This window comes from Silurus aristotelis (assembly GCF_946808225.1).
Source record: "Silurus aristotelis genome assembly, chromosome: 20".
NCBI classification, from domain to species: domain Eukaryota; kingdom Metazoa; phylum Chordata; class Actinopteri; order Siluriformes; family Siluridae; genus Silurus; species Silurus aristotelis.
This window is the reverse complement of record NC_139593.1, coordinates 6,539,410-6,553,347: the sequence shown is the minus strand read 5'-3', so window position 1 is coordinate 6,553,347 and position 13,938 is coordinate 6,539,410. Positions and strand designations below refer to the sequence as shown.

Genomic DNA, 13,938 nt, shown 5'->3' with positions numbered 1-13,938 from the left:
TTGTTGAAGGTGTAGTTGTTGTAGCTGATAAAGTAGTTGTTGTTATTGTTGTAGTTGTTATATTTGTGGTTGTTTAGGGCGGAGTTGTCATTTTCTTTGTTGGCTCTGACAGGATTCTCAAGAACAAGTCTGCATTACATGAAAAAACAAATCTCATGACCTGGAAACGTGCGTGAGCTTTGTGTGTAGTTTTGATGGAGGGAAGTCAGTATTATCCCTCAGCTTTGATCTTCTAATAAGGATTTAAACACACACACACACACACACACACACACACACACACACACACACACACACACACACACACACACACACACACACACACACACACACAGAGAGAAAGCACTTAGAGATACTAAACATCCAGCCTTTCCTCATCATGTCAGAAGCTTGGGGCCAGGATTACACACAGATAATAAGTCTCAGAGGAAGCATTTAGGCATCAGTTCAAAGCATTTTTAAAAATGCATGCTTAAGTGTGTGTGTGCTTTTGATCAAGCAACCCCTACAATTTGCTCGACTTGATTCGGATTATTGTTGGTTCTGGATTAATTGGTCAGCATCTGCTCAACACCACAAGTGCAGCATGAAGTTATTCTAAAAAAAACCCTTTTCTCCCCTTTTTACTTTTAAATGAATAGATAAACTTCACTGATGCTCACAGAGGAAAACAGCACCACAAAAGTGGCTGCAAAAGTTGTCCCGAACCATCTAGAGACGTGCCAGTGCCAATTGGATCCCACTTTATGTGGAGTTTGGACACTGGACCTCCTTGAGTGTTGAAACGCTCTGGCATTGAGAAGCTGGTGTTGGATCTGTGATAATTGCAAATGTTGAGCTATTTTATGAGTTGCTCAGTAGCTCCTAGTTTTATAACTTCAAAGACTGTAGAAAACTGTAGAAAAAACATTACTCATAATCTTATACTCCAGTGCTCATGTTAGTTTTCACTCTCCAGTGTTCTGTATTGTTTAAAGACTATAATCAAACTCTTGATGTCACCCAAATGAGGATGGGTTCCCCTTTTGAGTCTGTTTCCTTTCACGGTTTTTAACATCTAAGGGAGTTTTTCCTCCCACAGTCGCCACGGCTGCTCATCAGGGATAAATACACACCATTCACCTTAACTGTTGATTTCTGTAAAGCTGCTTTGAGACAATGTCTGTTGTGAAAAGCGCTATAGAAATACACTTGACTTGACTAGTTGTAGCTGATAAAGTACTAGTGGTTGTTATTGTTGTAGTTGTTCAGTTAAAGTTGTAGTTGTCGTTAATAAAGTAGATGTTTTTTAGTGTTGTAATTGTATTGTTGAAAGTGTAGCTGTTGTAGCCGATATAATAGTAGTTATACTGCACTTTAAGCACGAAGTTTTGAAACTATTTTGAAGACCTTTTTCTCCTCTTTACTTTAAAATGAATTCTTAATATTTAACATTGGTAATGTCCACAGAGGAAAACAGCACAAAACAAATATTATGGGATACATTATAAGACTATAAGATATACAAATATGGATTTATTTATTTTTGCTTACAAAGTGATAATCACTGATAAAAAGCAATATTATGACTGTTTTTACTGAGGAAGAGCGTGCTTTGGGAATAATCTAATACTTTTCTAATTGCAGGCACTTAATAAATATAATGAACCAACTAATAGACTACATTTGTTTCATTTTACACTGTAAAGGTTCTTATTAAACTGCATTCAATGAGGAAAAGAAGCAAAGCGAATTGTTCTTGAATAAATTAAAAACACCTAAATTAGCATTTTCGGAGTTTGCTTTATAAAAATTAAGAGTTGTAGTTTATTTATATAAGGTTTGAAATCTAGCGTTCTAGTGTAGATTTATTCATTGCTAGAGACTCAAAGCACTTTTGTAGAGCGTCTGCTAAATTCCACAAATGTAAATGTTTTAGATTTAGATGTTTGTTTGTTTTTTTTCATTTGGGAGAAAATGACTTTTCCAAAAAATTTGTTTTAATTATTTATTTTTCGTTTGTTTTGCTGCTTTTGGATAATAATCAGAATAAGATTAGTTGGATATGGTGACAGAGTACTGTTGTCCTGTATGAATGAAATCATGGAATCTTCCCAACTTTTCCAAAAGCCCTGAAGAAAAAAATATATCCATTCATATTTCCTCTTCTTTCTTGATATAGTTTTTTACTCTGCATCAAGCTGCAAGCCCTCTGTTTAAAAAATCATTGGTGTGAACCTGAAACTTTCCAACCTCAGAGCTGTGAATTACACACAGGTCTTTTCTAGTCTAATACAAATAACTCACGTTGAACAGAAGTGACATGTTTGAGATATACAGTCATCTACATTGAAATTCTGTACGTCAGCAAAAGATCTCCAAACAGCTATTTATCAAAGCACCGTTGAGGTTTGGTGTCGCAGCAGCAGCAGCAGCAGCAGCAGCAGCCAACGCTGTAACATAACTCATATACAAGCATTTAGTATTTAATGAAGCACATCTTCTCAACTGTGTTTTTCAGTTTTTTTTCCCTGCTCCCTGTGTGTTCGTAGCCTGCACCGATGGATTCTACAAGGCCTTCGCCGGAAACATCAAGTGCTCAAAGTGCCCTCCACACAGTCTCAGTCACTCCGAGGCGTCGGCGCTGTGCCACTGCGAGAAAGGCTACTATAGAGCGGGCAAAGACCCGCCGAGCACCGCCTGCACACGTCAGTCCACCTCTCTTTATCTAATCATCCGTCTAGACTTGGTTATTGCACTTTCTAATGCATAGGCTCATGCTAGTCAGACATGGTCTTTATGGTAAAATCGTCCTGTCTGTTGTCCATGCTGAACCCTGCTTTTTGCTTTTGTGATTCTTTTTTCCTTTTCCCCCAAATGATTATTCAGGCGTGTAAAGAGAAAAGTGTCTCCACACCAGAATGTTCAGGGTTTCTTATGTTCTTAGCCTTAAAAAGTTTTTAAATCTAAATTTTAGGCTCTCAAAGTCTCACATTCACTGTTCTAGGATTTAAATAGTTTAAAACAACTCTTTATTTCTTGATGTCTATTAAATGCTACCTCTAATGCTCATTGAAATGCTCCTGCTACACTTTGTTTCCGTGTTGTTGTAGTTCTTTCATTTGCCAGTCGCCCAAATATAATTCGCTGTATTACGACTTCAAATTAGACCAACATGCAACAGCCAATCAGCTTTCTGTTATTGGCGTGAATCTCTTTAAACTGTACCATAGATTAAAACATTTAGATTTTTTTTTTTTAGTTTAGTATGAATTTAGGGCTTAGTTTAAGCCAATTGCTAACAGTGTATTTGTGTGTTTTTGTTGCCGTGATATACAGTGAGGAAAATAAGTATTTGAACACCCTGCTATTTTGCAAGTTCTTCCACTTACAAATCATGGAGGGGTCTGAAATTGTCATCGTAGGTGCATGTCCACTGTGAGAGACATAATCTAAAAAAAAAATCCAGAAATCACAATGTATGATTTTTTTTACTATTTATTTGTATGATACAGCTGCAAATAAGTATTTGAACACCTGAGAAAGTCAATGTTAATATTTGGTACAGTAGCCTTTGTTTGCAATTACAGAGGTCAAACGTTTCCTGTAGTTTTTCACCAGGTTTGCACACACTGCAGGAGGGATTTTGGCCCACTCCTCCACACAGATCTTCTCTAGATCAGTCAGGTTTCTGGCCTGTCGCTGAGAAACACGGAGTTTGAGCTCCCTCCAAAGATTCTCTATTGGGTTTAGGTCTGGAGACTGGCTAGGCCACGCCAGAACCTTGATATGCTTCTTACAGAGCCACTCCTTGGTTATCCTGGCTGTGTGCTTCAGGTCATTGTCATGTTGGAAGACCCAGCCTCGACCCATCTTCAATGCTCTAACTGAGGGAAAGAGGTTGTTCCCCAAAATCTCGCAATACATGGCCCCGGTCATCCTCTCCTTAATACAGTGCAGTCGCCCTGTTCCATGTGCAGAAAAACACCCCCAAAGCATGATGCTACCACCCCCATGCTTCACAGTAGGGATGGTGTTCTTGGGATGGTACTCATCATCCTTCTTCCTCCAAACACGTTTAGTGGAATTATGACCCAAAAGTTCTATTTTGGTCTCATCTGACCACATGACTTTCTCCCATGGCTCCTCTGGATCATCCAAATGGTCAATGGCAAATTTAAAACGTGCCTGGACATATGCTGGTTTAAGCAGGGGAACCTTTCATGCCATGCATGATTTCAAACCATGACGTCTTAGTGTATTACCAACAGTAACCTTGGAAACGGTGGTCCCAGCTCTATTCAGGTCATTGACCAGCTCCTCCCGTGTAGTTCTGGGCTGATTTCTCACCTTCCTTAGGATCATTGAGACCCTACGAGGTGAGATCTTGCATTGAGCCCCAGTCCGAGGGAGATTGACAGTCATGTTTAGCTTCTTCTATTTTCTATTGATTGCTCCAACAGTGGACCTTTTTTCACCAAGCTGCTTGGCAATTTCCCTTTCCAGCCTTGTGGAGGTGTACAATTTTGTCTCTAGTGTCTTTGGACAGCTCATTGGTCTTGGCCATGTTAGTAGTTGGATTCTTACTGATTGTATGGGGTGGACAGGTGTCTTTATGCAGCTAACGACCTCAAACAGGTGCATCTAATTTAGGATAATAAATGTAGTGGATGTGGACATTTTAAAGGCAGACTAACAGGTCTTTGAGGTTCAGAATTCTAGCTGATAGACAGGTGTTCAAATACTTATTTGCAGCTGTATCATACAAATAAATAGTTTAAAAATCATATATTGTGATTTCTGGATTTTTTTTTTTAGATTATGTCTCTCACAGTGGACATGCACCTACGATGACAATTTCAGACCCTTCCATGATTTCTAAGTGGGAGAACTTGCAAAAAAGCAGGGTGTTCAAATACTTATTTTCCTCACTGTAGGTCTAAATTTACATTTAATTTAGATTTGGTAAAATTTGCGGAATCCCTGATGAATTAGCAGCGGTGTAAAATAAAAGGAAAATGACGTTAATAAATTTTTTTAACCAGGGTTTTGCACAAAATATTGCACTCTTTTTAGTATTTGTTGATAGTTTTTTATTTTATTTAAATACAATATATAATATGTGTGTACTGATATATGCAATGTTATGTATTTGGTTTTTTCCCCCCAAACAAAGTGTACCAATACATTTGGAAGGATGTCAATTAGGTTTTTAGAATTTGGTACTTAAAATATCACAGTATGAATTTCTTTTAGAAAATAAATATTTATTTTGAATGTACAGGTGTGAAATATATTAACACATTAAATGTTTTAACACATACCTTTGTTTATCCATTATAAAATTGTATAAAACATTACACTATATATTTAAAAAAAAATACAAATTATAATTGTTCACCAAATGTATAAATACAAAGATCAACGATTAATGTAAGTAATCGCAACTAATAAAATCCAAAAGTAAAAACAAGATTCAAAATATAAAAAAAAACATTTTATAAGAAAAAAAAACTAATCTTTTTTTAGCTGCAGTGCTTAAGAGCAAAATAATATACTTTTTATAAGTCATGTGAAGTGAGTTAACATCTCCCAGTATCCAAACCTCAGTATCGAATTCACTATACTTCTTTGATATTTCAAAGATTATTGCTATTAAATGTTTCCATACAGAATGAATTTTTAATTGGAATACTAAACCCACCCCTTTTTTTATGACTCAGGACCACCTTCACCTCCACGTAACGTGGTGTACATCATGAACGAGACGGCTTTGTTCCTTCAGTGGGCTCCACCCAGTGACACGGGTGGCCGCAAGGACGTAACCTATAACGTCCTGTGCCAGCGCTGCAGTGTGGAGGGCCAGGCCTGCCAGCCATGCGACAGCGACGTGCGCTTCGTCCCTCCTCCCGTGGGCCTGACGCGCACCTCCGTAGCCGTGCAGGACTTTGTGGCCAATGCTAACTACACGTTCCAGATCGAGGCGGTTAACGGTGTGTCGGGAATGGGACGAGCGATGAGACAGATGGCCAACATTACCATCAGCACCGCGCAGGCTGGTGAGTTTGATCCGGGAATCAGTGGTTTAGCAGTTACAGCTACAGAATGTTACTTTTTTAGCATTGGGGATTCGGAGCCCTCTGTGGTAGGAAGATGATATTGCAAGCATTTTTTTTATAGGTGAATGAACCTGCTGATTAAGAGTGGCACGGAAAAACACACAAAACAGCTTGAGAGTGGTGATTTGATACCGTCAGGATTGACGACATACAGTATTTCATTTAACACAACAATGCTATGAGATGCAGTGAAGAAGAGAGTGGCAGGAGTGATGTGTGATAGAAGAGTATCTCTGAGAGTGAAAGGGTAAGTTTATAGGACTGTGGTGAGACCTGAGATGTTGTACGGTTTAGAGACAGTGGCATTGAGTAAAAGACAGAAGGTGGAGCTGGAGGTAGCAGAGTTGCAGATGCTGTGATTTTTATTGGGAGTGACGAGGATGGACAGGATTATAAATTAGTTTATTAGATGGACCAGGGTGATTAGGATGTTTTGGGGATCAGGAAGCTCACGATTTATATCTCATTAGCAATTAAATACAGTAAGCCCCGCCTCCTCACAAGAGTTTATGGTGAACATGAACTAGCAGAGCATATCACAAACTCTAAAAGCACAAACAATTTCCTAAACCACTGTCAGCAAAAAGAAAGCTTTGAAAACCGTTTACAAAGAATGATGTTTATTCGAAGACTATGTTCAGATTTTGCCACTGAGTTTTTTCTTTCTTTTTTTTTCTTTTCTTGTGATGTTTATTCTTGTTCATTTTTCCGTAATAATTTTGCCACAGATTTACTTTTATATGTTGTAACAGAATACTTAATTTGGAAGCAACTGTATATCCAGTTTTATTTCAATTCAAAGACAAAACCAAGAAACAAACATTGATGAAACAAAAATTCGTATTAGTTGTTGAAAAAACTGTCTCTGTGCTGAATTGGTGCATGATTTAAAAGTATTTATTATGATTTTAAGCAGAATAAAAATGTGAAAATGAACTTGGAGTGAACTCGAGCCTTATACCTGATATAGGGAAGTGGTAGCTCAGTGTTTGGCGTAACGTAATTAAATTGCGAGTATTTGACTAATTCCCTAAACCCACTGCTTTTTTTTTAACGTCTTCACGAATAAATATAATTGCATGTGCTCTATCCTTCCATCTCTATAATTCATTTGTCATAGGATCTGCTTCTGGCAAAAGACTCAGACAAACACTTTTATATCCAAGATGATTATTTCACCTTGTCACCGCTGGTTCATGAGATTCTTCACATATCAGCTTTCCTTTTTCTGTGTAATTCTGCCTAGAGTGTTTCATTTAAAGGTGGTAATAAAAAAAATGTTGTTTGTGCTTTCACCTCCAGATATGAACGTCAAACAGAAAGCTTATAATATACAGCAAAAGTATTCTGCCTGGTTGGTAAGCAGTATGAAATCTTGTTCTTGTCTGCCACGCTTCCTCATAGCTCTCACACAGAGATTATCTAAAGCAATTCTGCCTGGAGGAATAAGGAGTGCTGTTTTGTGGCAGCTCACAGTACGGCCCTAAGATCTCACCTGCTGCCGTGCTAGAAATTATCTTGCTAGATACCCGCATAAAGGTCATTTATTTACCCAAATTTCCCTCTGGAAATTCCTCAGAAAATTCATGCTATGTGATGGAATATTGTCAGATGTTGCCTTTCAATGCTTAACCATTAATAAATCATTCATAGATATATTCAAGAAATAAAAAAAGCCTATCTGTAAATTCATTGGAAAATATCTTTCCAATGAAAGTAGTCAGTCAGTCAGGTGGTAGCTTAATGGTTAAAGCATTGGACTAAAATCCCAGTTTCAGCGAAGAGCCACTCCCGGGCCCTTGGGCAAGGCCCTAAACCCTCAACTGCTCAGTTGTAAGTCGCACTGGATAGGGGCATCTGCTAAAATGCTTGAAATTTAAGTCTCTGGATTGAAGAACAAGAACATGTTTCAAGTGTGAATTGGATACTAGTTGCCATCTGCATCGTGAGACCTCGTTTTTAACATGATTTTATTGTCACTTTTATTATTTAGAGGGTGACCAATAATCTGCGATCAATATTTATATGTAGATCGATTTCACATCACTCTCAGCACCGCTGCTGCTACGTGAATATGACGTAATCACAACACTACGGAAACCGAGGCGTGTACTGACAAGTCACATAGAATTTAGATGAACATGGCAGAGGTAGAGCTGCATCTTCTGTCCTACATGCTACAGTGTTTTTCCATATGGTTCGTATTTTTACCAAAACCAAAGTTCACCCATTAGTAAAAACATAATTGACCACACAAATGTATTGGGTCTATGCATGGCATAGTTTTGCAGCTCCCATCAATAGTAAATATTGTCCTGCCAGATATAATCCACATGACACCAGTGCCACCATTCATCACTGGCATGAACATCATGCTGATGAGCTGCAGGGCCAGGAGGTCATCACCTCTAGCACATGTACACTACAAGATGACTTTAAGGAACAAAGAGCCTAGAGACCTGGGTGAACTCTCCCAAACTCAAAGAGATGTGACATTAAAACATACACACCAGCAGCAACCAGATACTTGAGTTGTCTCACATTCAGGAACACACAGATTGGGCTTCAAAGCCAAGTTTATAGTTAGTTTGCTACTAGTTCCTGTATTTTCATTTGTCAATTCAGGTCAAGTCAGGTGGGGTTTTATTGCCATTCCTTTTTATAGCTTGGGAGAGAATGTAATTTCTCCTTGACTATGGTAGGACACAAAAGAGTAGGCAAGACTACATAAAGTGCATTAAACAAAAGACACATCACACTGACACAAAAGACTGTGGACTATTCTGTCGTGTGCAACAATATTGGCAGCAAAAAAAAAAAAAAAAACGAGAAGAAAAAAGGTTCGTAATTAAAAGATGTGACTGATGCAGTTTGTGCAGTGCAGGTGTGCAGTGGTATTTAGTCAAACTGGGTTAGGTCTTTGAATTGCCCATGAGAGCATTGGGAGGCAGCAGGAGTAGGTGTTCAATAATCGTACTGCCTCTGAAGAAACTGTTGTAGAGTCTGGTGGATGTGGTGGGGGCTCGGATGCTCCTGTATGTTCTGCTATTTGGATGCCTAAGAGACAATAAACATGGTGAAAGGGTTAATTTACAATATAGATGCATTTGCAGATGCAGCAGTTGATCGGTAATATTTACTGAAGTCACATACTGGAATAACTTGAAATTGTTTTTATTGACATATCCCAGCTTGTTAGGATATAGGGTTGAGATTGCAGGGTATGGCAACACTTGGGAGCTGATGAGGGTCTTGCTTAAGTGCCCAAAATTGGCCTCTTAGTAAAATGTCAGGCCACTACTAAGCTGTCCTGGTGTCACTGTAGAAACTTTTGTTCACTTCGTTAATTTATTGATTTTTGATTAGTACGGGTGTTACACAAAATTCACTGTTCGGTACGTACCTCGGTTTTTAAGTAAACATTTGTTTCAATTTTGGTACAGTTAGGGGGAAAAAATGCAATGCATAAAATTGCTTCTTCCTTTTTTTTTTTTTTTTTTTTAATACAGTTTATTATTATTAATATTTGTGATCATCAACATTTAAACAGTTTACATTTGTAAAACACTTTTAAATAAAATGCCTGCTTGGTTAATTAACATAAAATAATATGGTATAATATTTTTTTAATTAATGCAATGGATTTTTTATATTGATTAAAATGAGTAGTCAATTAAATTGGCACAAATTGAATTGATTAAATAAAATCTAATAAATTATAAGATTAAACAGTTTGGGTAATACAGATGTGTATGTAAGTGTGTGTGTGTGTGTGTGTGTGTGTGTGTGTGTGTGTGTGTGTGTGTGTGTGTGTGTGTGTGTGCGTGTTTTACTTTTAATATAAAATTTTTTGAAGACATTCTAATTATTTCAGCATACTTTACCAAATGTCTTCATTTCTTCCATCCTTTATTCATTTACTCCCTTGAAATGTGGAATTGTCAGGATTTTCTTTTAAGAGGAATTAAAAGTATATGGAAGCTTTTTCATGCATGCGCAAAAACAGATCTTATTTCCGGGACAGACTCAGTAGCCACAGTGACGCTGTGCTTATTGTAGTTGCTTTTTTATACTCCTGGTATTGTTGTGTATGTTTTCAAGTTTATTAATAAAACAAAAATGCACATAAAGTGCGAGGCAGAAACTAAACAAACTTGTGGTTCAAGACTTAATACGTTACTGAGGGAACTACAATAACTATAGTCTACACGTAAAAAAAGACCGCACGGTACACATGGGTACCGAACCAAAAGCCCAGTATCGAAACATTTCGGAACAAATAAGTGTGCTGATACACCCATAGTGACTAGAAGGGGTGTAACTGTGCAAGAAATTCACAGTTCGGTACGTTCCTTAGTTTTTACAGTAAGTCACGGTTCGGTTCAATTTCTGTCCAATTTTTACCAATAGCAAAAATGTAAAAAATCGTATAAAAGCAATATACTTTTTTATTATATTGATTAAGTTGAGTAATCGATTAAATTAATGAAATAGTTTACATTTACAGTTTAAAATTAGTTTGACCCTATTTAAATAATACAGAAGTGTATAAAAGTGTGTGTGTGTGTGTGTGTGTGTGTGTGTGTGTGTGTGTGTGTGTGTGTGTGTGTGTGTGTGTATACATTGAATATATAATTTTTAAAAGACTGTTCTAGCATATTTAACAAATGTCTGCATTTAAGAAACACAAGACAGTAATTTTTTTTTTTATTTATTCCATTATTTATTCATAAATGAATTCATTCCTTCCATCCTCCTTTCATTTATTCACTCCCTTAATATGCAGAATTGTCTCTTTTTTAAGCAGGACATATACAAAATACTAAAGATTACAAATTGCTATACTGTCGTTAAAAAAAAAGGTGGTGATGACAGGAAGTGACAGTGATTTTGCACGTGCACAGTACAAATCTTGTTTCTGGTACGGATTGAGTAGTGACTGACATTATGACGAGCAACCACAGTGACACTGCGCTCAAAGTGCGAGGCAGAGACGAAACAAACGTTAATATATTCGTGAGGCGACTCGGTGTGTTCCGCATGTAAAAACAAGGATTGCATTCGGTACACGTGTACGAATACGTGTACAGTTACACCCCTAATGAGGAGTAAATAATGCTTTGTGAATCGTTTCATTTGTTTGGTGAATATTATTTAGTTTAATGTGTATTTATAGCTTTGCGTTTGGTTTGTTTGATATGGTTGAACTCACAAATTCGAACTTAATTACTATTCGGGTCGTTTTAATGGAAAAATTCTGGTCGTTCACTGTAGCATCAAAATGTATCCAAGCTTCAAAAGGTATGAGCAGTTCTCCTGCATAGAACTGCATCAGCACATGTATTTTCTTGCCTCCAGGCCCTTGAGTTTAGGAGTCAGTATTATACATTGGTACCCAGTTATTCTGGAGAGAGATATCTTTGTTTCTCTACGGACCCTGGCTCTGCGGTCCGTGGGGAAATGAGTGCACCACAGTCCACTCCGATGCTATTCTCAGTGTGCTGAGCAAACCCATTTCTGAGACAAGGGTCTTTCATTCAGAGTGTCATCGGAGAAGCTAGTGCTTCTTCTCACCCATACTCACTTTTACACTAATAAAGATATAGTGCTGTAGCTCAGGTCGGCATGTTCTAGTTTTTTTTTTTTTTTTTTCATTTGCCCCTGGCACTGTCAGCAGATAGAGCAAAGACCATTACAAGACTCCAGTTTAGCTGAATTAGTCTGCCCTGTAGGCTCCACTGCCCAGTTCTTGACCCTAACCTTTTCATTGACTTATTGCCACTATCCTTCACCGTGCTCATTTGCTGGCTTTCGTGTAGATGAATTGCTCCTCCGAATGCCCATTGGCTGATCTTGATTTGCTTTTCAAACCTCAGTGGCTGTTGTTCTGACAGAACCATTTTAGCTTGCTGTCTGTGTTAATGGAACAGATTAAGGGAGTAATAGACCTTGTTAGATGACTGTTGAAAGAAAGCTAAGCAGAAACTGGAGTTGGTGATGACTGTAAGTAGACTTTCATGATCCTTGCTTTGTTGTCATTTTACCAATTACTGTACACCATAGAAGCTGCATTTATAAAAAAATAGCTCCAATTGGGGATCTACTGCAGAATGTGCAGTAATTCTTGGGTTTATTTTCACCATTTTTTGAGCAATTTGGCTATTTCTACCCAAGATTAGGCTCTCCCATACCATGACGACTCTTACTAAGATCAAACAAAAAGCTAACCAACAGTTTAATTTGTAATCTGTTGTTCATGCTGCATTACAGGGTAGAGTAACACTATCAGAACAAGATGATTTCTATCCTCTTCGGCATTTATGAGCTCACAGATGCTGGTGGCTATCTCCATGGCTCCACCCCCCTCCATCGTTTTACCCTCCCACCTCAATGTCTCCACCCCTACACCATACAAATCATTCGCAACCTCGAATCAAAAAGAAGTAACACATTTTTTATATTTAATCATTGTACAATTGCCTGAATTCAATTAAATTGCCTGAATTCAATGTAAAAAATATACTGTATATTAAAATTCAGCAAAAATACAGGTAAGTAATTTCATAGCAAAAAACAAAATTTACAAACAACTACAAGGACTTAAAACAAATAGACCTTTGGATATTTCCTGCCACCCTCTACAACAGTGCTGAATAGAGAGTATGTCAGCCCCCCATTCCTCCCCCGGCCCTAGATGGTTGCTTCATTGTAGCTATTTTGATAAAAACCGCAACACAACGCTTCTGTGTTTGTTTGTTGTGTCACCTGTGACAGTTTGGGTTATAAACAATCAAATTCTTTCAATTGCCTCTCAGCAAGGTTCGATCTAATGAAATATGTTGGGTGTGCATCCAGATGGTGATCCACCAACTGACGACGGCTAGCCAATACAATGATGTACTATCAGGTGGTAGGTTGCATGCTGTTTATGTGGCTGGACGACACTTGATGAACCTGGCTGTCTCAGGTAGAGACCAGGTCCTCAGTCTATTCTGGCAGTAATAGTCCACAAACTCCAGCCTATGCTGCCCAGATGGCATTAGGTTACAGTGTATTGGGTGGATTGTAGGAGGAGTCATGAGCAATGCAGGTAGCTGTGTGACTGCAGGTCTCACTCTTTCACCTGTAATTCCAAATGTGATGTATGAGATGTCAGACGTAGCAGCGGGTGCAGGTTCTGTCCAACTTCGCCACTCTGCTTCTCTCTAGCTGTCTCGGTGTCTCGCTGACAAAGAGGCTCATCAGAATTGATGGCATTCGTGATGGTGGTGTGATTGGTGTGGCCTGTGTGCGGGGACAGATCCAACCACAGCTGAGAGCAACACAGGGGCACAAGACCCTAAGCATCCCCGCAATCTGCCACCCGCTGACACCGACAACGCCATTACAGAGACAGGCAGAGAGGGAGGAGGGAATTCCAGGTGTAAATGGTTCAGAAAGGTTAGACCTGCGTCTATATTTAACACGCAGCTGATGGATCAGCATCTCCGCTGCATATTAATGGCATTATCTGAGCTCTAAATGGCTAAAGACTGACCCAAAATGAGGAGCTGCACTTATCATTTTGTCACTTGGCTTAACCCTGGTGTCTCCGAAGTCCTGGAAAATAAATGAACTTCCAATACAAATGTAAAAGCTTTATGCTGCTAAAAAAAGAATTTTATTTCCACCATTAGTCATTATCTCAGAAGGAGTCTTTAGTGTCAGGAAGTTTTCCTTCATGGGTAAGTCTTCAGAACAGAGGGAAAAATGAGAAAGGCTGGTCAAGGAACGACGATTTGTGTATTGCTGCTGTTTAAAAAAATGATAAGAATGAACCATCTCATCCTTGTTTCATTTT

At 38.3% G+C, this 13,938-nt stretch overlaps 1 protein-coding gene across 1 annotated transcript in view; it reads left to right on the top strand.

Annotated features, from left to right (window-relative positions):
* The window catches only part of epha6 (eph receptor A6), a 194,162-nt gene that overhangs the window by 122,059 nt on the left and 58,165 nt on the right, over positions 1 to 13,938 (top strand). Inside the window, exons 4-5 of the mRNA XM_083522744.1 lie at positions 2,532 to 2,687; positions 5,703 to 6,038. Coding sequence (XP_083378870.1) covers positions 2,532 to 2,687; positions 5,703 to 6,038 — 492 coding nt within the window. The remainder of the gene's footprint in view (positions 1 to 2,531; positions 2,688 to 5,702; positions 6,039 to 13,938) is intronic.